Below are 24694 nucleotides of genomic sequence, written 5' to 3' on the forward strand. Positions count from 1 at the left end.
TAACACAAAGGTAATATATTTAGCTTTGTAGCTTAGTCTTTCAAGATCTTATAGAGACAGAGAGAGTCAACATTATAAGCATAAATTGTCACTGGGCAGACGGCTGTTAAAAGGTGTAGGACAGTGGCCTCTCTTTGTCCAGACCCACAAAGGCACAGAAGTCACCCAGAGATGGCCTTCTGGTAGAAGTCATTCCCATCGACATGGCTGCCGCACCAGCCCGCCTCCGACCTTCGCCTTCAGCAGATCACTTGGAGGCAAGTGTGAGTGCAGAAGTGAAGAGAGTGAGGGCAGAAGAAAGGCTGAGACCCCACCAGGCCACCTTGTCTTCTAGTTCCTCTGGGTCTAGGAAACACGGAGAGTCCAGTTTCCAACATCAAAGGCCCATCATCAAAGCCTCTATTAAATCTGGAAAGAATTCTACACCAAGTGTACTGGGGAGAAAGGAATATGATTTATACTGAGTGTATTGGGGAGAAAGGGATATAATTTCCTTGTGTAAATACACAGTTGAACCTGGTATTCAAGAACTTAATATTCACCTTTACCTGCTTTCAAATAACATCTAAGATCCATGACACACAGTGGTGGCAACTTGTCTGACTGGCTACTTAATTAGTTCCTGACTAATAGTCAAAGGTTGAGCTGTCACAAATTGAAAGTTCATTTCCTATAGGTGCAAAGCTATTTAAATTGGGGTTCTGTTCCCGGAAGTTCTTTTCATACCATAAAACAAGCAAAACATCATAAAAATAAATACGTAATTTTACAAAGTGATGTGTGAAAACCAAACATGAAAAAAGGCACAGCACAAAGATTACATCTAGGAATTCTGTCTAGATACCAGCTGAGGCTCCTGAAAGTATGAGTCCACTGAAGCCCGGAGCGCAGACGAGTTCTTCCTGCCAAGCCTTCTCGAGGGGGTAGGGGTGGCATTTTTTGCAGTAAGGATCTCTGAATTTCTAACGCCCACAACAGACTGAAGGGAAAAAATGAAGCCCAGTGCCCTCACCCTGCTATGAGGGTCTTACTGGGTGATCTCTAGGCCACTTCAGCATTAACATCCTGGGACTATGTGTCGGTACACACACGTCCATACCTGCCTTCAAAAAAGGCCACTGTCTCTACTATGTTGTAACTGCCCATTTTAGCCACTGTACTAAAATATTAGTATCCTTGAGAAAAATAACTGCTCGCAAACTGAATTTAAATTGTCATCTTTCAGAAAACAAGAAAATTTCCAAATTGTCTCCTTCCTCCTGTATTTTTCCATAAGAAACTAGTATTTGAAAGAATACCTATTACCCTTCCACCTTATTTCAAATGGAATTTTATCAAGCTTACTTCAGAAGTCAACCTCCAGATTACACACTGTACACTCTTACTTGAGAGTATTCCTTCGTGCAATGACAATTAAACGCTGTTATTTATACAGTATGGCAGATATCAGGTGTTACAGAGTGGGCCAAAGAGCAGCAGGCCTCAAAATGGCCCCTGCACCCACCGTATCAGCATCACCTGGCCCTACCCTGAATCAGAAACTCCGGAGCTGGTACCAAGCAATGTTTTAACAAGCCTTCCCAGGTGATCCTGATCTGTGTCAAAGCTGCAGACCCACTGCCACAAGCACCGACTTTCTGTTGGAGGGCACCCGACAGATCGGCAGACGGCAGGAGTGCAATGCGGCTGCACAAGTTCAGGACTGGAAAGCCTTTTATGGGTGCAGGGCTTTCAGCCTTCTCAGCTGACCTTCCTCCCTGACCCCATCTCCTCTGGCTGATGAGGAAGTGGAATCACTGTGGGGAGTTCTGTTTGAGGACTGTTTCATTTCCCCACAGCCACACCTGGACTCGATCTGGAAGCAACCATCAGAAAATCAACAAGGATCCTACACTTTTCTACCCCAGATGCCTGGAGGAAGGTACTAAACATACTTGTAGTGGACATTTACTCTGTGTGTCCTGAGCACTCGTTCTCTATTCTTTCAGAAACAGAATCCAGCCCTTCCCCACTCAGTCCACATAAAAGTCAGGACCCAGGAATTATTAGTTCCGGGTTGGTCTACGTTGCTTTGATGAGTGAGTCTGAGAACTTCTGCAAGAGCTGTGAACAGAGACTGGCTCTTTCCTGCTGAGCCTCTGGACACTTGTGAGGGAAAAATGGCAGCATCTGACTTACTACCATCAAATTGCCATCTTGAGAAGGCAGAGCCGAGGGCTGAAGAAAAACCAAGTCCCAGCAATATCTGAGTTAATGAATAGTGCCACAACAGAAGTTAAGATTATCCCTGGACTTTTTGGCCAAGACAGTTTCTTTTTTTGCTTACCTTACTTTCATCTGGTGTTTTGATTACTTGAAAGTGTAACAACTGATAAATTGTCCTTTGTGTATTCTTTCCTCCCTTCCCCCTTCCTTCTTCTACCTGCCTCCAATCTCTTTATTTCTCCAATTCATTTTACTTACTGCTGCCTACCTAATTTTCCACAATACTCCTTTCAGATATTCCTGCTCAAAAATCATCTACCTGTTCATGACATTTGAAACTCCTGGAATCTGGCTTTTCCTCAACTTTCAATATCTCCGATTTCACCTCTCAATTCCAGCGACAGTACTCCATTTATTTCTGCCCAAACATATCACAAGTATTCCGAACTCTCGTGAGTTAACTTTCTCCTGTTCTTCTCCACCCATCTAAATCCTGACATTTTTAAAGGCCTGGCTCAAGCCCTGTCTCTACAGGGGGCCTTCACCCACCCCAGCAATATCCTATCAACTCCATTTTTTGGGCAATGTATTATTATTTGTCTTTCTCTGGACACTCATGCACATTATCTCCTTGATAAAACTAACTGGCTAGAGAATAAGAGTAACGACTCAACTCTCACATCCCTGTTGCCTAATAAAACACACAAACTTGATAAATCTTTGAATATATCACTGTGAAATATTTTACATCTGGAGTGTCACTCTCCAGGAATCTCAAAATTGTAAAGTCATTCAGATCTTACCTTCAAATCAAGATGAACTACGTCATGAGCGTGTAAAAAGCGAACGCCTTCTAAAATCTGCCTCATGAGTCTCTGAACATCTTTTTCTTTAAAGGCTTCTTCTCTGTCTGCAACACACTGGTCAAAGATTTCACCCCCAGCGGCACTGGAGAAGGGAGAAGCATATTTTAATTATAAAGGAAAAGGACTCAAAAATATTTAGACTTTTTGTTTAGTATTTATACACAGTATCTTCATTTAGATAAACTATAATTTGAGTGTGTGTAAACTTTTGTCCATCTACAAGCCTATATTTATTTTTTCTTTTTTTAAATAAAAATGTGAAGTCTCTAATATGAGCTAAGATGAGCAATTCCAAAGCTGAACAAAAACATCAGTTTAAGAACGTCAAGAATTAAACTTTGATTGTAAACATATTACCACACTTTCAAGTAAAAATTTCTCAAGAATTTTTGGTTACAGAATACATAGAAATATTATTTTTGTAAAAAATGCAAATAATGAAAATAAAGAAATGCCTCCCATTGAAGACCCTTTCCCTAATCCTAGAGCCACATTCAGAGGTAAGCCCTGTTACCACTTTGATGTACTATATCCTTCCAGAGGTTTTAAAAACATATTTAAATGTATATAAAAATATTAGTTTTGTGGATTTAAAAAACCCATAAATGGCAACATAGGACACATTCTATTGATACTGTTATACAACTTTTTTCTTAAACATGTCTTAAGAGTCTTTCCATGGTGGTTTTATAGTTATCTATCTCATAATTTCTAACTCTTGTATCCATGTGAATAGATAAACCATAGTTTACTTAACCATTCCCCTTTCCAGGACACTTAGTTTTTTCTAATTATTCACTATTATAAAGAATGCTGTGAGGAGAAGGCGCATTAAAGGTTCTGTCTGCTCATGTGCAGTAGTTCTCAGGGGGAGATGCCGGGCCTCAAGGGCTGGAGTGAAGGGGACGTGCATTCACGATTTTACAGCTACAGCCCGCGCTCACCAAAAGAGCAGCACTGATTTAAACTTTCTTCCACCTTCTGGCCAAAGCACCTCAGATTTTCTCCCCTCCAAATAATTTTGCCAATAAGGGAAAACTCAACATTAAAAAATTTTTATTTCTCTTCAGAAATTCCATATTTAAACAATTCATTCTTACCCTAAATGACAGCTCATATCATATCTCAAAATTTTCTTTATGTGTTAAAAAAAGACTGGATTGCTTCTCTGAAGTTGCTATTAAATCAACATGAAATATATAACTTCAAACAGCCACGCTGCTGTCAAACAAGAGGTACTTATTCATTTCCCTTTCATAAGATAATACAGTTCCTTCCTTCCTTCCTTCCTTCTTTTTTATTGAGGTAAGCTACTTTCCAAATTCTGTCCATGTAAGGAAACACAATTTTTCACCAAAATCGGTAAGATCATATTTAAGTTTAGCTGAAAAGTTGCAGGTGATGAAAGTGAAAGAAAATAATTCACTGGGTGATGAGATTTTCATTTTGGTTAAACATACACAACCGACTTATCATATTTTGATTACAGTATGAAAAAACCATATATGAAAATATCAAAACAATTTTTACATAATTAACCATAAAGTGGTCATCACATATTCATGGAAAGTTAAAGTAATGTATAACTCATAAGAGAGGAAATGGCGAAAGTTTAAAACCAAACTAAAGAGTAAGTTCATTATAGCCTAGCAGTACTGCATACGGTTAATAGAAATTTGATGACCTGAAGCAAAATTCCAGTTGAGCTGAGTCAACTCAGGCCCAAGCAGCTAGAGACGCACCACGAGGTAATTAACGCACAGTCCACAGAGCTCTGCGCACAAAGGCCACAATTTACAGTGACACTCAGAACTGTCTACGTTCCTCAACTGAAACAAGGAATTGCATCTTGGTTGAAAAAGTTTCTCAATCACAATTTATTGTCCTCTGGGTCTCTCAGCTCATCATTACCATCCACAATAAAATTCAACAGAGGTCCATTTACATAAATACAAAGATTTCTTTATCTAAAATTTAAGAGCAATTTATTACTAGTCCTTTCCACTATAATTTACCCATTCTTGCTTTAACAAAAGGGTTTCCTCTCTTTTCCCAACAATTTAAGTAATCTACATAAGCACAAAATGTGAAGTGCAAAACTACAGTCTTCTGAAAATGTTCAAGGATGTACTTTAAATGCAGACTATTACACAAAGGTGTACCAGTTAGCCTGGAGCGATCAGGAAGACCTACATATCCTCTTGATACAACGCGCAATCATCACACTGTCCCCTGCTCAGACGTAAGCTTGACCCATGAACTAAGTGTCATATTAACTAATGGAACTAAGTGAAATTTTACGAAGAACAATTTGAGATGTTAAAAGCATATGTCAAGTATGGTAACAGAAAATATAAGAATATTAAAAACTACTTCACATAAAGTACCTTCCTTCACAAAGAAGCTAGAGAAGCACTAAGAATTTTGCTGTGCCTGTCTTTTAACTAAAGCGAGATTCCCACAGTTATATGACAATACACTTACTCTAGGAGTGCTAATTTTTCACTAATTCAAAGTTACTCAGAAACTAAGTTAATTCGGATAACTCTTCATCAAAATTTTTTATAAAAAAACTAATTCAAAAACTTTTCATAAATTCTACACAAAAATTATTTTTACAAAACATATTGAGAACTTTTAATTTCAACTTTCTAGTGGTCCTTAGAGAGTCAGGGGTTAAGCATCTCTTGACCAACATTAAGCAAAGCCACGTAAACGATGTTTAGAGGCTGAGGGTAACTCAGCTTCCCTGGGTGCCTGCACCTTGGCTAGATCATAGCTCCCAACCTCAGACACCACACACTCCTTTTTCTATCTAACTAGCATTTCCATTTCTATCCTGATTAGAGGTCCAGTCTGGATCTTTACTCTCTCACTATTCACATTCAACAAACACCAACCAAACATGTCAGGCCCAGTGCTATATGCTAGGGATAGAAAGAGAAATTATAAATAAGTATGTCTGAAACTTCATGTACTGATAGGGGAGAGAAAAATGAAAGATAATGTTAAGAATATATATGCATAAATATATATGGGTGTGAAATTATATATCAAGTGATTTGATAATTTAGCAACTGAGCAATTAATTAGAAAGGAAGGAGAAAAAAATCTTAGACAGATGACATTCTGAACCTTGAAGAATGAATAGGAATCCGCTAGATGAAATGGTAGGAGTGCATCCGACGCAGAGTGAACACACGTATAAGGGCATGCTGGTGTGAAAAATACATGGTTCATTCACAAAAGGATAAATAGCTACTTCCTTTTTCAGCCAAGTTGTATGAACTTGCCCTCTAACCATAAACAACTAGAAAATGAGCAAAGTATATGAACCAACTATTTTCAGACATTAGAACAACAGGCAGTTAGGATCACGATCCCTGAGAGGAGAGACACAAACAAGCTGAGCCCTACTCTCTCTCTGTCTTTTTTTTTTTTTTTTTAAAGATTTTATTTTTTCCTTTTTCTCCCCAAAGCCCCCCGGTACATAGTTGTATATTCTTCGTTGTGGGTCCTTCTAGTTGTGGCATGTGGGACGCTGCCTCAGCGTGGTTTGATGAGCAGTGCCATGTCCGCGCCCAGGATTCGAACCAACGAAACACTGGCCGCCTGCAGCGGAGCGCGCGAACTTAACCACTCGGCCACGGGGCCAGCCCCTCTCTGTCTTCTTACCTGGAGGTAAATTATGGACGTAGTACAGGGTCAGGGACAGGCCCAAGAAGAATACGGCAGCCTTGCTAAACTGAGGAGACAGACTGGGAGTTTGGCAGGGCTAAGGCAGCTGGGTTTCATAGCAGCAGAGAAGAGGGAGCTACATGGAAAGCTCTCCAGACATCTGCTTAGTTATATCCTGGAGTCTTAGACAAAATACTAATATGCGCATGCATAGGGTGAGACCTGCAAGATCAGGCAAAAAAGTGCTGGGAATTTATAATGTGAACAATTTCCAGTGTTCACAGAGGACAGAATGAGCTATTTGAATCTTGTCCAGTTGGAGTAGGAAAATCATAGCAACCATGGGGCAATCAGCAAACTCCCCCTTGAAGGGCTACATCTTAGTGATAAGGCCAAAGTAGCCCTTGATTTGCCCTAGAACACCTGATCCACAAGTAATTTAACTGCCTGCCAAAACAAATGTCACCGTTCTTTAATGGAAGATCATAAAATCCACTCAACACTGTGATGTTCTGAAGGTATGTCATCCTTCCAAAACTTACCAGACCTCTGAGAATGCCACAAATTACAACCCACAACTAACAGGAAAGCAATAGAAACAGACCCAGAAGTGACAGAGGTGATGGAACTGGCAGATAAGGTATTATAAATATGCTCAAGCATGTAGAGTAAAATATGATCAAACAAAGGAGATAGATGAAAGGTATGAAAAGAACCAAATGGAACTTCTAGCAATGAAAGATAAAGTATCTAAAATGGAAATTTCACTGGATGGGCTTTAAGGCAGATCAGACACTGCAGAAGAATCAATGAATTTTAAGACAAAGCAATAGAAACCATCCAATCTAAAGTACAGAGAGAGGGGAAAAAAAGACTGAATAAAGTAAACAGAACCCCAGGGACCTGGGCAACAATATCAAGCAGTTTAACACACCATAATTGAAGGAACGAGAGAAGAGAGATGGAGCAAAAAAAATTAAAAAAAAAAAACAGCTTAAAATTTCCCAAATCTGATAAAAACTATAACCCCAAAGGTCCAAGTAGCTCAAGAATCCCAAGTAGGATAAACACAAAGAAAGTTAAGGAACATTATGCTCAAATTGCTGAAAACCAAATTGCTCAAAGAGAAAAATCTTTAAAAAGACATTTTTATAGAGGAACCAAAAATCAACACAGATGTCTTGTCATAAACAATGCCAAGGGCATCCCTAAGCACTACGACAAGAAAGGTATGCCTAGAACACAGGGTGAAGTCAGAGAAGGACTAGTGGGAGATGAGGTAGACTAGAAACCAAGAGAAAAATATGGGATGAGGTCAAAACAAGGTGAAAAGTCCTGAGTGAGGCAATGATGGGCTAGCGTATCTGTAATGCTGAAGCGCTCCAGTCTCCCAGGCAGAGCGAAGTGGCACAACATATGGCTGAAAGCTTTTGAATCACACACTCCTGGACTGAGTCTTGGCTCCACTTGCGGTGCGACCTTAGGTTGATTATTTCTGTGAGTTTTTCCCTCATATATAAAATCTTGTTCTAAAATTTATAAATAAAACGAATTCAATAAAATTTCAGGATACAGAATCAAGATACCAAAATCAGTGCATTTTTATACACTAACAATGAATTATCAGAAAGAGAAATGAAGAAAATCTCATTTTCAATAGCATCAAAAAAAAAATAAAATACTTAGGAATACATTTAACCAACAAAACTAACAGTACACTGAAAACTATCATTGAAAGTATCTTATACTGATGAATGAAATTGAAGAAGACACAAACAAATGGAAAGATATTCTATGCTCATGAATCTGAAGAATTAATACTGTTAAAAGGCCCACACTACCCAAAGCAATCTACACATTCAATGCAATTCCTATCAAAATTCCAATGGCATTTTCACCAAGGTAGAAAAAAACAATCCTAAAATTTGTATGGATAGCCAAAGCAATCTTAAGAAAGAACAACAAATCAGGAAGCATCCCATTTCCTGATTTCAAAATATATTACAAAACTATGGTAATCAAACCAGTATGGAATTAGCATGAAACAAACACATGCACCAATGCAACAGAACAGAGAGCCCAGAAACAAAATAATCCACATACGGTCAATTATTTCAAAACAAAGGAGCCTGGAATATACAATGGAGAAAGGATAGTCTCTTTAATAAATGATGTTTGAAAAGTGGACAACCACATGCAAAAGAATGAAACTGGACCCCTACCTCACATCATATACAAAAGTGACTTGAAATGAATTAAAACTTGAATTTAAGACCTGAAACCTTAAAACTCTGAGAAAAAAGAATAGGAGGTAAGTTCCTTGACATCTGTCTTGGCAATTATTTTGAATTTGACAACAAAAGCAAAAATAAACAAGTGGGACTACATCAAATTAAAAAGCTTCTGCACAGCAAAAGAAACTATCAACAAAATGAAAAGGCAACCTACTGAATGGGAGAAATCATGTATCTGATAAGGTGTTAATATCCAAAATACATAAAGAACTCATACAACTCAAAACAAAAAACCAAATAATCCCATTGAAAAATGAGCAGAGGAACTAAATAGACAATTTTCCAAAAAAGACATACAAGTGGCCAATAGGTATATGAAAAGGTGCTCAACATCACTAATCATCAGGGAAATGCAAATCAAACCCACAATGAGATATCACCTCACACCTGTAAGGATGGCTATCATCAAAAGCTAGAGACAAGTGTTGGCACGGCTGTGGAGAAAAGGGAACTCTTGTGCACTGTTGGTGAGAATGTAAATTGGTGCAGCCACTATGGAAAACAGCATGGAGGTTCTTCAAAAAATTAAAAATAGAACTGCCATATATCCAGCAATCTCACTTCTGGGTATAAATACAAAAGACATGAAAACAGATCTTGAAGAGATATCTACATTCCCATATTCACTGAAGCATCAATCGTAATATACAAGATATGGAAATAACTTAAACGTCTGTCCACGGATGGAGGGACAAGGAAGATGTGGCATATATATAATGGAATCTTATTCAGCCATGAGAATGAAGGACATTCTGCCAAGTTTACAACAACATGGATGGACCTTCAGGGCATTATGTTAACTGATATAAGTCAGACAGAGAAAGACAAATACTGTATGATATCACTTAGATGTGGAATTTAAAAAAGCCAAACTCAAAGAAACAGAGACTGGAATGCAGGTTTACCAGGGGCTGGGAGGTGGGGAGAAAGGGGAGATGTTGGACAGAGAGTACAAACTTCCATTTATAAGATGAATAAGTTCTGGAGATCTAATGTATAGCATAGTGATTACAGTAAATAATACTGTATTATATACTTGAAAGTTGTTAAGAGAGTGGATCTTAAATGTTCTCACCACAAAAAAGAAATGGTAATTATGGGACGTGATGCAGGTGTTAGCTAATACTATGGCGGTAATGATTTTGCAACAGATGTCTATCAAAGTAACACTGTACACCTCAAACTCACAAAATGTTTTGTCAATTTTATTTCAATAAAGCCACAAAAATTTTTTTAAATAATATTTATAAATAATGTGTATAAAGCATATAAATAATGCATATAAAGCTGGCTGAAAGACATAGCACAGTGCCTGGCACATAGTAAATTCTTAACCCTTTCTGACTATTATACTTTGTCTACGTTCCCGCAGCAACTAGCAAGAATTTCTAGTCAAAGGCCACCACTGCTGCAATCATTTACACCTCCTTCACTAAGCAAGTATCTGGAGGGCAGGGGCTTTGTGATTTTCACTTTTGTATTACCAGCACCTACTAGTTTCTAGTGCACGTGACAGGTGCTTAAGTCTATATGGAATAAGTCTCTGATACGGTGATCATAAACCTGCCTGTTTCTCTAACAACCATCTATTGACATGGCTGAGAATTTTGACATCTCAATGTTCGAAGTGCATTTCTAAGACTTCCCCTTTAAACAAAAGTAGAACACAAAAATTTCTGACCAAATCATACTGATTTGTGATTCTAAAAACAGGATCACTGAAACAAGAGAAGCAACCAAAAGTCTCCAGGCAAGGGAATAATATCGCCACATCTACGTTTTAGTTACCTAACAGCAGCCTGAGAGACGTGCTAGGATTGAAGCCAGGGTGATCCACTAAGAAGCTACTGTGATAGTCAACTGGAGGGACAATGAGGACCCGATACAGAGGAGGAACAGCAAGAACAAAGAAAAAGGGACCAACAGGGGAGAGGCTTAAGTGGAAGACTTGGTAATACATCGTACACGAGTGTTAAAGGCAGTAAAGCAATCAAGGATAGATTCAAGGTTCCTAGATTGACCAATGAAATAAAAGCAGATACCAGTGGAAACGGGCAACAAGACTCATTAGAAGGGCAATGCAGGAGTGCACGCATATTGATCCTGAATTGATAATGAGGTTGGTTGGATACGGGGATATGCAGTGGGCAGCTGGAGCTTAGCAGAAGGTCTGAGGATGGAGACAAAGATTTGAAAATAATCAGCACGTAAATAATAGCAGACGCCACAAAAAACACACTGTTACTATTCAGGGTAAATGTACAGAATATAAATGGATGATAACAGTAACACCAATGAACTCTGGGAGCGTTTGTATTTCTACAGTGGAAGGGTAAAAGGCTCTGAGAGGAAGAGAAGATTTAAAAAAAAAAAAATAGGGTCATGAAAGCCAAGGAAGAACATATTTTCAAGAAAGAAGGTGTAATATCAAATGTTTAAAGAAAGTAAGAAGTAGAACGAATACTAAAATGAGGAGATTGATTTTGGCAAACAGGGCGGATGACCTCATCACAGTTTTAGAAGCGCAGACGGTGTTAGATGGAAAGGTAATGGAGTGTTGGCACATGCACAGATGAATGGATCAATAAGGTGGAACACAACTGACTGGAAGGTGAGGACAGCTGTAAATTCAGACTATTCCTTTAAGGACTACAGCAGTAAAGAAAAGAGAAAGGCAGGACAACAGTTCAAGCAGAGTCAAAGCTGAGGAAAGGAATTTCAGGACAGAAGAGACTGAAACACCAGAAGACGGAGGGAAAAGAACCACAGCAGGAGGAGGGACTGAAACTCTGAGAGAGGTCAGACGACTAACTAAAAAACAAAACACAGCTCGTAGAAAAGGAAGGAAGAGAATTAAGGGACGTAAGTAAAGGTTTTAGCCTTGGAGTGAAGTAGTGGAATCTCTGCCTTCAAACAGAACGGAGGCGGGTGACCGTGGTACAGAAGGATGCTGAAGGTGTCTGCGGGCCTTTACTTTCTCCACAAAGGGGAGAAAGGCTAGGTGTCTAACACAAGATGGGAGTGGGCGACACGGTATGTGTGTTAAAGGTTTTGCTGAGCTCCTGGGGGGATGCTAATGAGAGATTAGGTAAAGAATTACCAAACCATACCAAGAGCCCAGCTGAGGATGGAACTCGTGTAATAAGCAGATCAAAGACGACCCAAGTCCTCCCAAGAACGTGCACGAGGAGGCGGGACACACAGCATGGGTCCCAGTTTTCAAACTGGTGAAACGAGTTGCAGAGGAAGACCAAGAGGAAGAAGGAAATGATGTGAGGTGCTGGTGAGAGATTAGTTGAAATAACTGCTAAAGAAGAGAAGGGAATAAAAGGAAAGAAAAAAGTCAGGAGCTGGCTCAAAGACTGGAAGAACGGAGACGAGTCAAAGATTAAAGGCTGCAGGGCAGGGTTTGTGAGAACAGGACAGCAACAAGGAGATTTTGGTCAGAGAATAGTACTTCAGAGGGTCTTTTCTAGATCAATTCCCAATTCTGCCTGGATCCTCTCCAAAACAAACTGGAAACCGAAAATCTAGGTAAGCAGGGGGCTTAGATATGAGATTCCTAAACGAACCTTTTTTTAAATTAAAAAACAACTTTGAGATAAAATTCACATATACATTTATTAACCATTCCATCATTTTTGGATATTTCTATTATAATTAAAGATACACTGTGGAAAACACTTTTGTGCTTCTCACTGTTCACATTTTATTTCTTTAGAAACAATTCTTACAAGTGAAATTACTGAACTAAAATAAATGGACACAATGCTCTTGAATTATATTATCAAGAGGAAGGCACTATTTTAGCCATCCAGACTTTTCCCTCTATAAACTTTTAAATAAAAACAAGATAATACTGGATACATTATTTTGTAACATGTTTTTTTCTTTTTAACAATATTTTAAAAAATCTTTGTCAATAGATTTACATCTACCGTATCTTTTTCAATGACTAGTAATCCATTTTATGACATCACTTATTTAACCAACTCCTTTCTATTAAACATTTAATTATTTCTTTTTTGTTATATAAATAATGCTACACTGAAGATTTTTGTAATACATCTTTGAACAAGTGCCCGATTATTTTCTTGTGAAAAAGCTTATATAACTGAAATTGCTGGGTTTAAGAGTATACATTTTTTAAGGCTTTTGATACATACTCCAGATTGTCCTCCAGAAAAGTTGCTCCAATTAATACTCCCACCTGTGGTATAAATCAGATGGTTCAACCCACGAACAACACTTTTCTTTATAATGTTTGCCAATCTTACTGGGTGAAATTGACAACTTATTTTTTGATTTACATAGTAAAAATTAGAAGAATCAATATTTTTCACGTATGCATAGACCATTTACATATTATGTGTCTGTGTGGAATTTCTCTTCATATCCTTTGTCCATTTTTTTTAAAATAGGAGGTTTGCATATTTGTGTATATTTGTAAGATCTAATTACATATTAAAGAAATCTAATCATTTTGGGAGAACACATATTAGAACTATTTTTCTCTGAGTTTGTCTTCTCATTTCTTGTTTATTGATGCATTAAGGCTTTTAAAGTATTCAAATCTATCAATCTTTTCCTCTGGCAGGAGAAACAGAGAGGAAAACAGGATTTCTTAAGAAGAAAAAACTGTCCTTCATTTTCCAAAGCTGTTTTCTCTGCTGTCCCTACTTACTTAAACTGAAAACTGGTATGAATCAAAACAACTGTTTCTGAAAGAAAGGAGATTAACTTAGACTATACGAACATGTGAGGGATTGTAAAATGACTTTTATTTTAACATTATCTTGGTATCACTTACCTTCTTAAGAATGCTTTTAATAAGAACCTAAGAGACCTTTAATGTGAGAAGAATTTTATTAAAGGAGGAAAATGAAAAATCTAACATACACGCATCCTTGCAAATTTGGAACATATCAAATTAATGAGAGGAACATATGAAACAGTTCTGAAGAATCTTCACGTTTCCAGAGAACCATGCCCTGCCACATTATCACAGAGAGCAGCATCCTGTAAAGGAAGTGTGGAATATCAAACAAACTCAATCTAAGGAAGACAATACTTACTATTCCAGAACTAAGATCATTTCTGACGGAGTTTCATAGACTTCATGTAAATTAATGACCCACGGATTGTCCTGTGCTAGTTCAAGTACAGCAATCTCATGAATTATTTCCATCCGACAATCCTGGCCTTTTCTTCTTTTTCTCATGAACTTTGCTGCAAATTCTTTTCCAGAATCTTTCTCTATACATTTCCTCACCACTGCAAATTTCCCCCTAGAAGTAAACAAAAACATTCACCGTTAAAGAGCTGACAACTTTCCAGAGATGGTAAATTTTAATAAAATTTCCAAATACTCATCAGTGGATATTCAAATCTAGGTCACATTCAATCACAAAAGTAGCAACATCACCTAGGAATTTAACAGGGTATATCTATAATCAAATAAAATGTAATTTGTAAACCTGCAAAATTCATTCTTCTAAATAGAGAATAATCAAATACTAAAAATATATTTTGCAATTACACATAAAAATAATTTTTTTGCAAATTTGTACATAAAAATGATTTAAATCTTAAAAAAAAGCCATCTGATTTTATAAGAAAAACTGGTTATCAGAATTCCTAAAATGATAAATTTCATTATCACTAGTTGACTCTAAAAGAACAGTGTCACTTTCCAAAATTATGAAAGTTCAGGATCTCACTTACACGATAGCATTTCAACTACAGCCATCAGCTGGAAATGTGTAGTTTTCCTACAGAGATTAGATACAAAAAGCATCATTTTGATACGCTACACTACCATCTCCTATTAGAGAAATAAGCAAGTCGCACAGGGGAATGAGTATAGTGTACTGATGAAGGGTACGAGGCTCTGGAATCAGACAGATATGGGCTTGAATCCAGTAAATGGCTCGGCCACTTACTTGACACGTAATCCTGGGCAACTTATTTAACCTTTTAAAGTCTCATTTCCCTTATCTGTAAAAGATGACACAAACAGAATCTACTTCACAGGGTTGTTGTGAGAATTAAAGTATATAATACATGTCAACTGCTTAGCATAGCACTTGCTACATGGTAAGTGCTCAATAAAATATTATTAATCAAACAAATCATTAAGTTGTGACAGTCATCACCCATAAATATCCAATCCTTCAGTGAGAAGACAACTTAGAAATCACATAGTTTTTTACCTAATGCCAATGCCAATGCCTTCTTTCAAACTGTGTGACAGTCTCTTCCACTCTCGGGCCCATGTATTTTAATAAGGTTTTCATTACAGGCCTAAACCTGACTTCAAGTGAAGGGCTGTGGTCTGGGTCTTTGGCCAAGCAGTACAGAAAGATCCATTCTCTCTTCCCCAGGACAGTCTAGCAGATGTTGACACAGCTAACACGACCTGTTACAGAAAGATCCATTCTCTCTTCCCCAGGACCGTCTAGCACATATTGACACAGCTAACAGGATCTGTTAACTGCCACTCCCTTTTCCAATTTCCAATCATTCCTCATCCCCATAAGGTTTTTAGACCTCCTCACACTGCTGTTGATCAGAACTGCTGATAACATGTGCCAACCAAATCTGAAGCAACTACTCCAACCATAATCTGACCAAAGTGTTCCATGATTCTTATTTTGTTGATCTTGGCACAACACAACCTAATACTGCGTTTTAAAACAACTTAACAGGTTTTTCATATTTCAAATTGGGCTGATAAATAAACTACCTAGACCTTTTTTCCACTTGAAATTTTTCAAGCCAGTGTCCTCATACTATATTTTAAAAATGTTTAAAAAAAATTAAATTCTAATTGCTAAGTTTTGGCCCAGCATTCTAGACTACTGACATAATTTTGAGTACTAATTCTTCCTTCCTAGCTATTGTTAACCACAAATATGATTTTCATGCTCTTTATATTTTTGTTATCATCAGTAATAAAAATGTTAAGTGACAATCCTTAGGGATCACCCTACAGCTGCTCAATTAGGCAACAATCTACCTAACAGCACCCTTATTCAGATTAAAGTTCTTTTTTGTTGACAGAAATGTAAAAGACTTCTACAGATACTGGAGAGATTAAACCACACACACCACACACATATTCATCACAGACCAATTCCTCCTTTTATTTTACCCCACAAAGTCATTAGGCTAACATCTCTATCAAGTTTCAAAAGGCTCCTAAAGACCTTTGGATTCTTTTAAGAAAGAGAACAAAAGTCATTAATAATTTGATTTTTTTTTTCATACCTGTATGTCAGAAGTTTCAAAAGAAGAGAAAAAAGAGAAAGTTTAATTTGTAAAAAGTTGACCAAAATATAATCGACAGCAAGCATGTTCCCGGTAAATTAGACAGGACTCAGGTGAACTGCCTTCAAAGTGCTCCCACATCAAACATACAAATGTTTATTGTCAGCACACCTAAAATTCGAGGCAATACAGTACTGTGCAGAAAGTAAAACACTACTTAGCATCTGGCCTGAATGTGTATTTTTGAAGACCAGACAGGAAGACAAGGGACTCAACATAGAAATGGATTCACACCGCTAACCTACAAACTCTGGGAACCCTTGTTATAGAAGAGACATTGTTAAATTCAGGGACCAGAGGCAAATATAGGGAAGAGACCTATACTTACTCCACGTCTGCAGCCCTGCATCCATTTCTCTGGGTCACCAGAGCAATTCCCACTGCTTTCCTCTCACACCAGTGACTACTCTGGACCCCACGTCTGTTTCCGTGGAAGCATTCCTCACAGCTTTAGGTTTACTCCTTTCTTCCCACTCTGTCTGGCACTACACTGGGAGTTGGCCAACTTTTCTGTAAAGGGCCAGATAGCAAATATTTTCGACTCTGCTGGCCAGATGGTCTCTGTCACTACTGAAGTCTGCTGTTGCAGAGGGAAAGGAGCTGTAGACAACAGGCAAACGAATGAGTGTGGCTGGGTTTCAAAAAACACTTTACAGACAACGAAACTTGGATTTCAATATAACTTCCATGTCATTAAATATTACTCTTCTTTTGATTTTTTCCAACCATTTAAAAATATAAAAGTCATTCCACATAGCTTGTGAGCCTTATAAAAAGCAGCAGTGTGCCACCCACACTATCTCACACTGAAGAACACCCTTCCGTCATTCTGCTCCTGCACATCAACAAGCCCGACAGCAGACCCGCACGTCACACAGGTTTGAGGGAACATGCACTGCCTTCATCCCTAGACGATTAGTGCAAGGGAGGAAACTGAACACTCTTCATGGACGAGTGAGAAGTAGATAAAAAGAGATTTCCGGGTCTGCTCACACAGGACAGAGAATGTGAGCTTCAGCATTAAAGGAGCAGAGTTCTAGAACACACTAAGAATTATGCTGTCACAGTGTCCCTAAATTCCACACGCCAAAAAGGCTCTAAAATGCATGCTTTACCATCACTTCATCGTAAAAATTGTGACTGCGTCTCAACCCTTAACTTCAGGTTATTAAGGCCTCTACAAAGCACAAAATAAACATATTTCTCTGACACTAAGGGCCACAGTTATGTACAGAGACCTGAGGCTGATGAGGTTCAAAGGGCATAAGATGTCTGTTGCACATCTACTTTGTTGACTAAGCCAAAATTCTTCCTGGACTACACAGTCATTATAATTTTCAGAGATGTGCATTCATTTCACAAATCTATAGTTCACTACCACACGCTAAACTGAGAACTCAGGTTTTCATTAAACAATTTTTGGGGGGAATTCAGAAATGAACACATTTCAGAACTACTCAACGGTGGTAACATATTCCAGGATGGTGGGAAAGGGAAGATACATACACAATTATAACAAGAGGAGGTGACATCTGCGTGAGACCCACCGGTCTAAGCTTCTTAAGAACAAGGACTAGGTTTTACTTACTTCTGCATTACCAGTGCCTAACTGGTAATGCTTAAGAAGGCATGGTGAGCATCTTTAGGTAGGAATGACATAAGGAGTTTGAGCTTTATCAGGGTAAAAATAGACACCTATTAGAATTTTTAAAATAAGATAATTGTTTTAAAAAGATAATTCTGATAGTGTTGTAAAGAGAGTATTGCCAAGTATTAACTAGAAACTAGGGAAACCAATAAAATAATTCTGAACTAAAGTAGCAGTAGTGGAAGCTGGGAAGAGAGAACGCATTTAAAAGACACTCAAGGTCAAGATTCATTAGCATTCCCTGACAGCCAGACTGAGCTGCAGGCAGAGCTGAGAGCAGGGCAAGGTGGAAGTGGAGGATGACTCGTAGACTTTGAGCATGGGTGCTGGGTAAATGTGGTAACATTGAATGAGAGATGAATTTGAAAGGTTTCGGTGGGAGATAAGGGGTTAGCTTTGGATGGGAGAAGTCTGAGGTGCCTTTCTCTGTAAAGAGAATTCTACTTACTGGATAGATTCAAAACAAAAGTTCCAGTGTTGGGTTACAGTCAAAGGTGAACAGATAATAGAATATATACGGTTCAGGTAAAGATAAAAAACTGTAGATGCTAATTTGAGTGGTATACAGAGGAAGCAAAATAAATGTGATCTCTGAGGTTCTAGGTTTGATCGTAGATGACTAGAATGTGCTTTGTTTCCACCTGTATTTTATTATTTAAATTGGTCTGACATATTACAATCTGTTGCACGATGACTGTCTCCCTAGCTGGACTATGAGTTCCAGGGACCTCACTTATCATTCATCTTTGTATCTCCCCAGTACCCTGCACATGGCGGGTGCTCAAATATGATATCAGATAGCATCCTGAATACATATACTCTTCTTGTTATGATGTTAAATGAAAGTTCTATGGCAACTTAACCTCATTTACTAAACTACAGTTTAGCCACACTGGACTACTTGCCATTCTCTCTCTCACTGAACTTTTCTGTCACTTGCTTATTTGTTTTATTGCCAATGGCTGGAGTATCTGTCATCACTACTACTGAAATTCCATCCATTCTGTAAGGCTCAGCTCAAATGTTATTTTCCCCAGAAGATTTTCCCATGTGGCACGTCATCTTGTCTATGAAGGGAACAGTGACTGATCTGTTACATTTAGGAATAACTTCCACAACCTAGCAAAGTGCCTGATGTGCTTAATATATAAGGACAACAGCATTGGGGTGATGCCTTACATGTAAAGAAGTTCTATTCAAGAAAGACCTAGAATAGATTCTGTGTTCCTTACCTCTGAAAGGAAAACAACAGAAAACATAAAATATCTGTTGACCCTAAGTGTAAAAATCAGTGAGTCCATCAGATCAGACATCAGCATGAGTGACAAGAACAGGCAGGGCTTTAAAAGTCACACTCAGTTTTAAATTCCAGCTAGTAACTGTGTACTCTTGGGCGATTTCCTCATCTTTTCCGAGCCTCAGACTCCTCATCTGTAAAATGAGGTTGGTGGTACTCACCTTGTAGGGTAGTAAAGACTAAACAAAATTATATCTCTAAAGTGCGTGGCATTCAGCAAATGATCAGTAATCAGTAAACAGTAGCCATTTTTCTTGTTTTGGGCACTAATTTCAGACCTATGATAACGATAACAATTTGTATTATTACAAATTATTGTAATAGAGGAGTATTGTAATTAGAGGACTTTTGGAGGTGATCTAATTTGAACTCTCTACTTGATGCATAAATTCCCTCAACAAATCTAGTTCCTTCTTCCTTACCGAATAGGTGAATCAATGACTATAGTTTCCTGATGCATTTGGTTCAATAAGCAGATTTTATATAATTTTGTTACTTCAAGTTTTGTAAAGAGGCTGAAATTCATTAAATCCTTAACTTTATATATTTCAAATTAAGATTTTAATTTTAACATTCTAAGCCCCAACTTTTAAAAATTAACAGTTGACTGAATGAAGTATCTGCCTTAGAGCAGAAGCCATACTTCCTAAGTACCGTCTGCTGCTGAACCACAAAGAGCCAAGCTTTTTATCCATCCAAAAACATCAGATTACCCAAAACTGTTTATAAATATTCTTCAAACTAACGACTAGCTGCCAAGTAATCTTAAATAATATTTGTCCTAAAACAAGGCAGTTTCTACATGGATAATATTATTTAAGAAATTATAACTTACAATTTATGACACATGCTTAAGTAGTCATAAGGCACAAAACCTGAAGCCATTACCTGCAGCCATGAATCTACGTAAAGAACACACAATTCCTGAAATACGCCCACCCCTGCATCCCCTTCAGCTTGAATTCTTCTCTTTCTCTGACAAAAAATCCTTCCTTCTTCCTGTCACTTCCAATTGCTCTGAGCAGAATGAGCTAGGACATCCCTATCTACCACAAGGCCCAACTAGGGAGGGAACTAGATGACACTGAAGCTTGGTAAGGTTTATTTCAATTACGAACTTATTAATGTGTCTTCGCATAAAAACTATGGAAATTGCTTTACCTACAAGATAGACTACAGATTATTCTTTGAGAAACATCTGTGGCACAATGAAAGTGATTTCAAAGTTAAGAGTGCCAGGTCAGCCATCTCTCACAAGACAATCTATCTCCATCTCGGTTTTCTAATCTGAAAACTGGGACTTTCCAAACACACTTGTGATGAGAATTAAATGAGATAATGCAGGGGAAAGCACTTGTAAAACTGTAAAGTCCCAAACACTTATGATGTACCCCTTCCAGCAGAGAACTCATATTTATATCTTTTTTTCCCCATAGGAAAATTCAACTATGAGTATGTAATAACATAAATAATAAAAGGTGTTCTTCTGGCTTTAAAAATTTTTTTCTTAAGACGAAATTTGTGAATAGATCAAAAAATGTTAAAGTTGAAGAGAATGAAAACACATGTAAGACATCATTTTGATGTGACATTAGTATAAATTTTCAGAAACATCTTTCTGTTCCTACACTATCAATAAGCTCAAGGGAAATCAACATCGTGAAAAAATTCTGAGAACACAAGGTCATGTCTTCTGTGCCTTGCAGTCATTAATGCGGTTTACATTGGCACACATCCTGACTCAAAGAAAGGTAACAAGCCTTAGGAGTAACAAGTCAAGCTTCAAGCAATAAAAAAGATTTTACATCATATATTTACCCACATTTAGGTTGCTATGGGCTCTGCTGGAGACGTGAAAGAATGCGACATCTCTTAAAATACTCAACATCACATCCCGTCATCACTATGGAATCAATATTGACCATGTAAAAAATTCTCTTCAAACAACCATTTCACTGAAAGCTTTATATTTCTGTGAGATAAAATAATGGCAACTCCTGAAAGAACTCAATTTCTGTGTTTGAACAGTTGGCTCTTCACCCCTCTTCAACATTTTCAACTAAATGAGAAGCCACAGAATAAAAAGAGTTGATTTTTTGGTACTGCATGAAGTAAGTAGTATTCCTACAATGCAGTAGGAAAAATGATGGCTCTCCCACCACATCATTAAAATATAACATGGGCAATTCCGTAAGTCGTAAATCAGCCTGAGATCAATTAGTTATATGCCAAATGCAGCCAGAGTTAACAGTTGGAAAAAGAGGCAACTTTCCTATTTTACTACAGAAAGGACTGTACATAAACACATTCAATTATGTCAAAACCGTAATATACAGGGCAAATTTATAAACCTTAAACAAAGCCTGCTTATAACACAAAACAGAACTTTTACTTCCTGAGACTTCTAAACAGTTCCTGTGTCTGTTGCAATGAGATTTCATTACTTTTGCCAGAGACAGAAGCATATTTTGAGGTCGCGCAGGTTTTCTTATTTTTGCTTTCTGGTTACACGTAAAATAACGTTCATTGAATTACACAAGTGATTACACATATTGAACGCTCCCCCTAACCTAAGCGCAGCCTTAATGCTACAGATGGGTTTTATTTAATTCTCTCAACAACTCCACGAGGCAACCAATGATGGAGTAACCTACTCAAGTACACAGAGCTGGCAAGTAAAGAGCGACGATTCAACCAGACGGACTCCCAAGACCATGTTCTTAACCACGCATTAAACTTCTCCATGATGAAAAAGAAAACCAGACAGAAAGAAATACATAAATTTTATTTTTCAGTTTAGGTTCTTATATCAAGTGTCTAACTGCATTGCTCACTGCTTCAAGACATTACTTTCGTAAAGAAATTTATGTAAAAAAAGATGTAGAAGATGTCACAACCATAAAACACACACCCCACCCTCCCCCGCCCCTCACAGGCAAGCTAACTTTATGAGAGGTGTTAAAACAAAAGTTGAAAGAAACATTCCTGGAGGAATTAGAATCACAACACCTGGTAGGGTGCAAATCAGTTTTTCACATTTGTTACAAAGTCTGCAAGACAGCGCTTGCCGCCTGAAGACGTTTCAATTTTGTAATGCCAGTTTTCCCTTCGTGGAATGAAGCCAGACAACTCAACTAAATAATAGAAAGTCTTAGTTTTCCTTTTTCAAGAAATTAAGGTTAGTGTCTGGAATTTCAACGAATTAGAATCGCTCGCTGAGTGAGTAGCTCTGTCTTCTTGTGTCACACTTGAAGTGTGCACAGATCCAGTTAATTAGTCCCTAGCACAGCGCAGTAAATCTTGTTCCTCAGACGTTTTCCCTTTTGATAGCATTTGGAATACGGAAGGCATTTTTAAAGTAGGTTCTCCTCCAGAAAAAACGACTTCTAAAAGCTACCTTAGTATCTGTAAAGCAGTGCATCTCTAACGCTGTTTGTAAGCAATGCTACAAGTCCCTCCTTTTCCAAGACGCTTCCAGATGAAGGCTGTCACGACCGCCAGGCCCTTTCCTCGGTACAACACGGCGCTCCTTCGCAATCCTGACAAAGGTCTGCGACAGCAGCGAGCACTACTGAACGCCCTGTGCCGGGCCAGGGCACGCGCGGCGGCTTCACGACCCCCGGGAGGGCGGGCGGCGGTGACACTGACTTCACGGGGGACAAGTGTGCGGCCGGGCATTCTGAGTCACCCCCAAACGCGCGCGCTGCAAGCAGGGCAGGGCTGTGAGCTCGGGGCTGACCCGAAGGCCAGTGCTTCTGATGACTTCTCCAAACTGTTCTCAGGGAAAAGGGAGTCAGGCCCCAAACTTATCACTGCATCAGCCACTTCAACATAAAAACGTCAGGCAGCCCAGCGGACGCCGCCTTTTACAACTTTAAAGAGACCAAGTTGTAAGCTCTCTCTATTCCTACAAAAACCGAGAGGGGTGGGGAGGAGGGCGCCAGGGCCGGCTCACGGCAGAGCAGAAAGGGGGTACAAGAGCTGAGAGCCTATGAATGAAACCAATCTGAACTTAGGGCACAGGGACCCGAACGTTTTAGAACTAAACTAGCACAAAACCAAGAAACCGAAATCGCAGGCGGCAGCTGCCGTCAGGCCGCACAGCTCCGGGCAACGGAAGCCGTCACGCCCGATGCTCTCTTTCGGTCCCGCCGCAGAAGGAGCCGGCGACAGCCGCAAGGGCTTACGGGCAAAGCAAGCCGCCGCGGCAGCGACTGCACCCTCGCCCCCCGGGCCGACGTCGCCGGCGCGGTCCCACGCCCCCTCGGCCAGCGACCGCGGATGCGGCGAGCGCCCGAGCGCAGGAAGGGCTCCGGGTTCTGGTCACCTGTCGTCGGGGGCTTCCCCACCCCCGCCGCCGCGCAAACCTGACGCTCGCGGGGCGCCGCCGGCTCCGCGGAGGGTGGCCCCGCGCCCCGGCCGCCCTATCGCCGCCCGCACCCGAGCGTGGGCGCCGCCCCCGCGCGCTATCGGCCCCCGCGCCGCCCGCACTTATCACCGCCCGCCCGGCCGCCTCACCTGCCCAGCTCCCGGCCCGGGCTCAGGCTGTAGCGCTCCTGGAAGGACTCGGTGCGCACGGCGGCGCGGATCTCCGTCAGCAGCCCGCGGGGCTGGGGCGGCGGGGGCGGCGGCCGGCGCGGCGCGCTCAGACCCCGGCTGGCCCGGCCCGAGCCTGAGGCGGCGGCCGGCGAGGAAACGCCGCTGCCCGGCTTCTCCAGCGGGATCATGGTGCTCGGGCGCGCTTCCTTGCCCGGCGCCCGGCGCCCTCCTCGCTGCCGGCGGGTAACGGCCCGGCTTCCAGGTGCCCTGCGTGCCTCTGAGGCAGCCCCGGCCACCCGCTCGCCCCCACGCCGCGCTCAGACTGCGGCGGGCCGGCTCCCGGCAGTCCCGCCCCGCGTTCGGCCCCGCCCCGGCCCTTGGCCCCGCCCTCGCCCCGCCCCCCGCGGAGCGCCCGCCGGGTCCCGAGCGCCGGGCGCCTTGCGCGCGCCCTCTGCAGCCCAGGGGGAGAAGGTGCAGCCTGGGGGTCGCCCCGGCGACCCGGAGACGACGAACAGCACAACCCTTCTGCCCAAGGGCCGGCTGTGTCAGCCGGTTACTCACCTGTTGAGCATCTGACAGTTCCCAAATCTGAGCCCTCTCTTAATGAGAGGCATACGAGCTGCCTGCTGGAGCTCACGATCCACTTTCCCTTGGGCGTTTGGGGAGGGGTTCTGAGACTCTGATCCGGGTTGCTGTACAGCACGCTGGGCCTGGGAGTTGCCCCGGGACCCCGGTTCCTTCGTACCCCTGGGAGGGGGATCTGGAGGCAGGAGTTGGATAAATATTATTAAGCCCTCTCATCAGCCCTATGAAATAGGCACTATTGTACCGTTTGTAG

The 24694-nt window shown here is 40.3% G+C and overlaps 1 protein-coding gene across 1 annotated transcript in view; it reads right to left on the reverse strand.

Annotated features, from left to right (window-relative positions):
• STK17A (serine/threonine kinase 17a) overlaps window positions 1-24217 on the reverse strand; it is a 38245-nt gene extending 14028 nt beyond the window's left edge. Inside the window, exons 1-3 of the mRNA XM_044770944.2 lie at window positions 23836-24217; window positions 14119-14331; window positions 3009-3153 (exon numbers count right to left, since the gene is read on the reverse strand). Of these exons, the coding sequence (XP_044626879.2) occupies window positions 3009-3153; window positions 14119-14331; window positions 23836-24044 (567 nt within the window). The 5' untranslated portion in view covers window positions 24045-24217. The remainder of the gene's footprint in view (window positions 1-3008; window positions 3154-14118; window positions 14332-23835) is intronic.
• Between the last annotated feature and the right edge of the window lie 477 nt (window positions 24218-24694).

This window comes from Equus asinus, chromosome 1, assembly GCF_041296235.1.
Source record: "Equus asinus isolate D_3611 breed Donkey chromosome 1, EquAss-T2T_v2, whole genome shotgun sequence".
Taxonomy (NCBI): domain Eukaryota; kingdom Metazoa; phylum Chordata; class Mammalia; order Perissodactyla; family Equidae; genus Equus; species Equus asinus.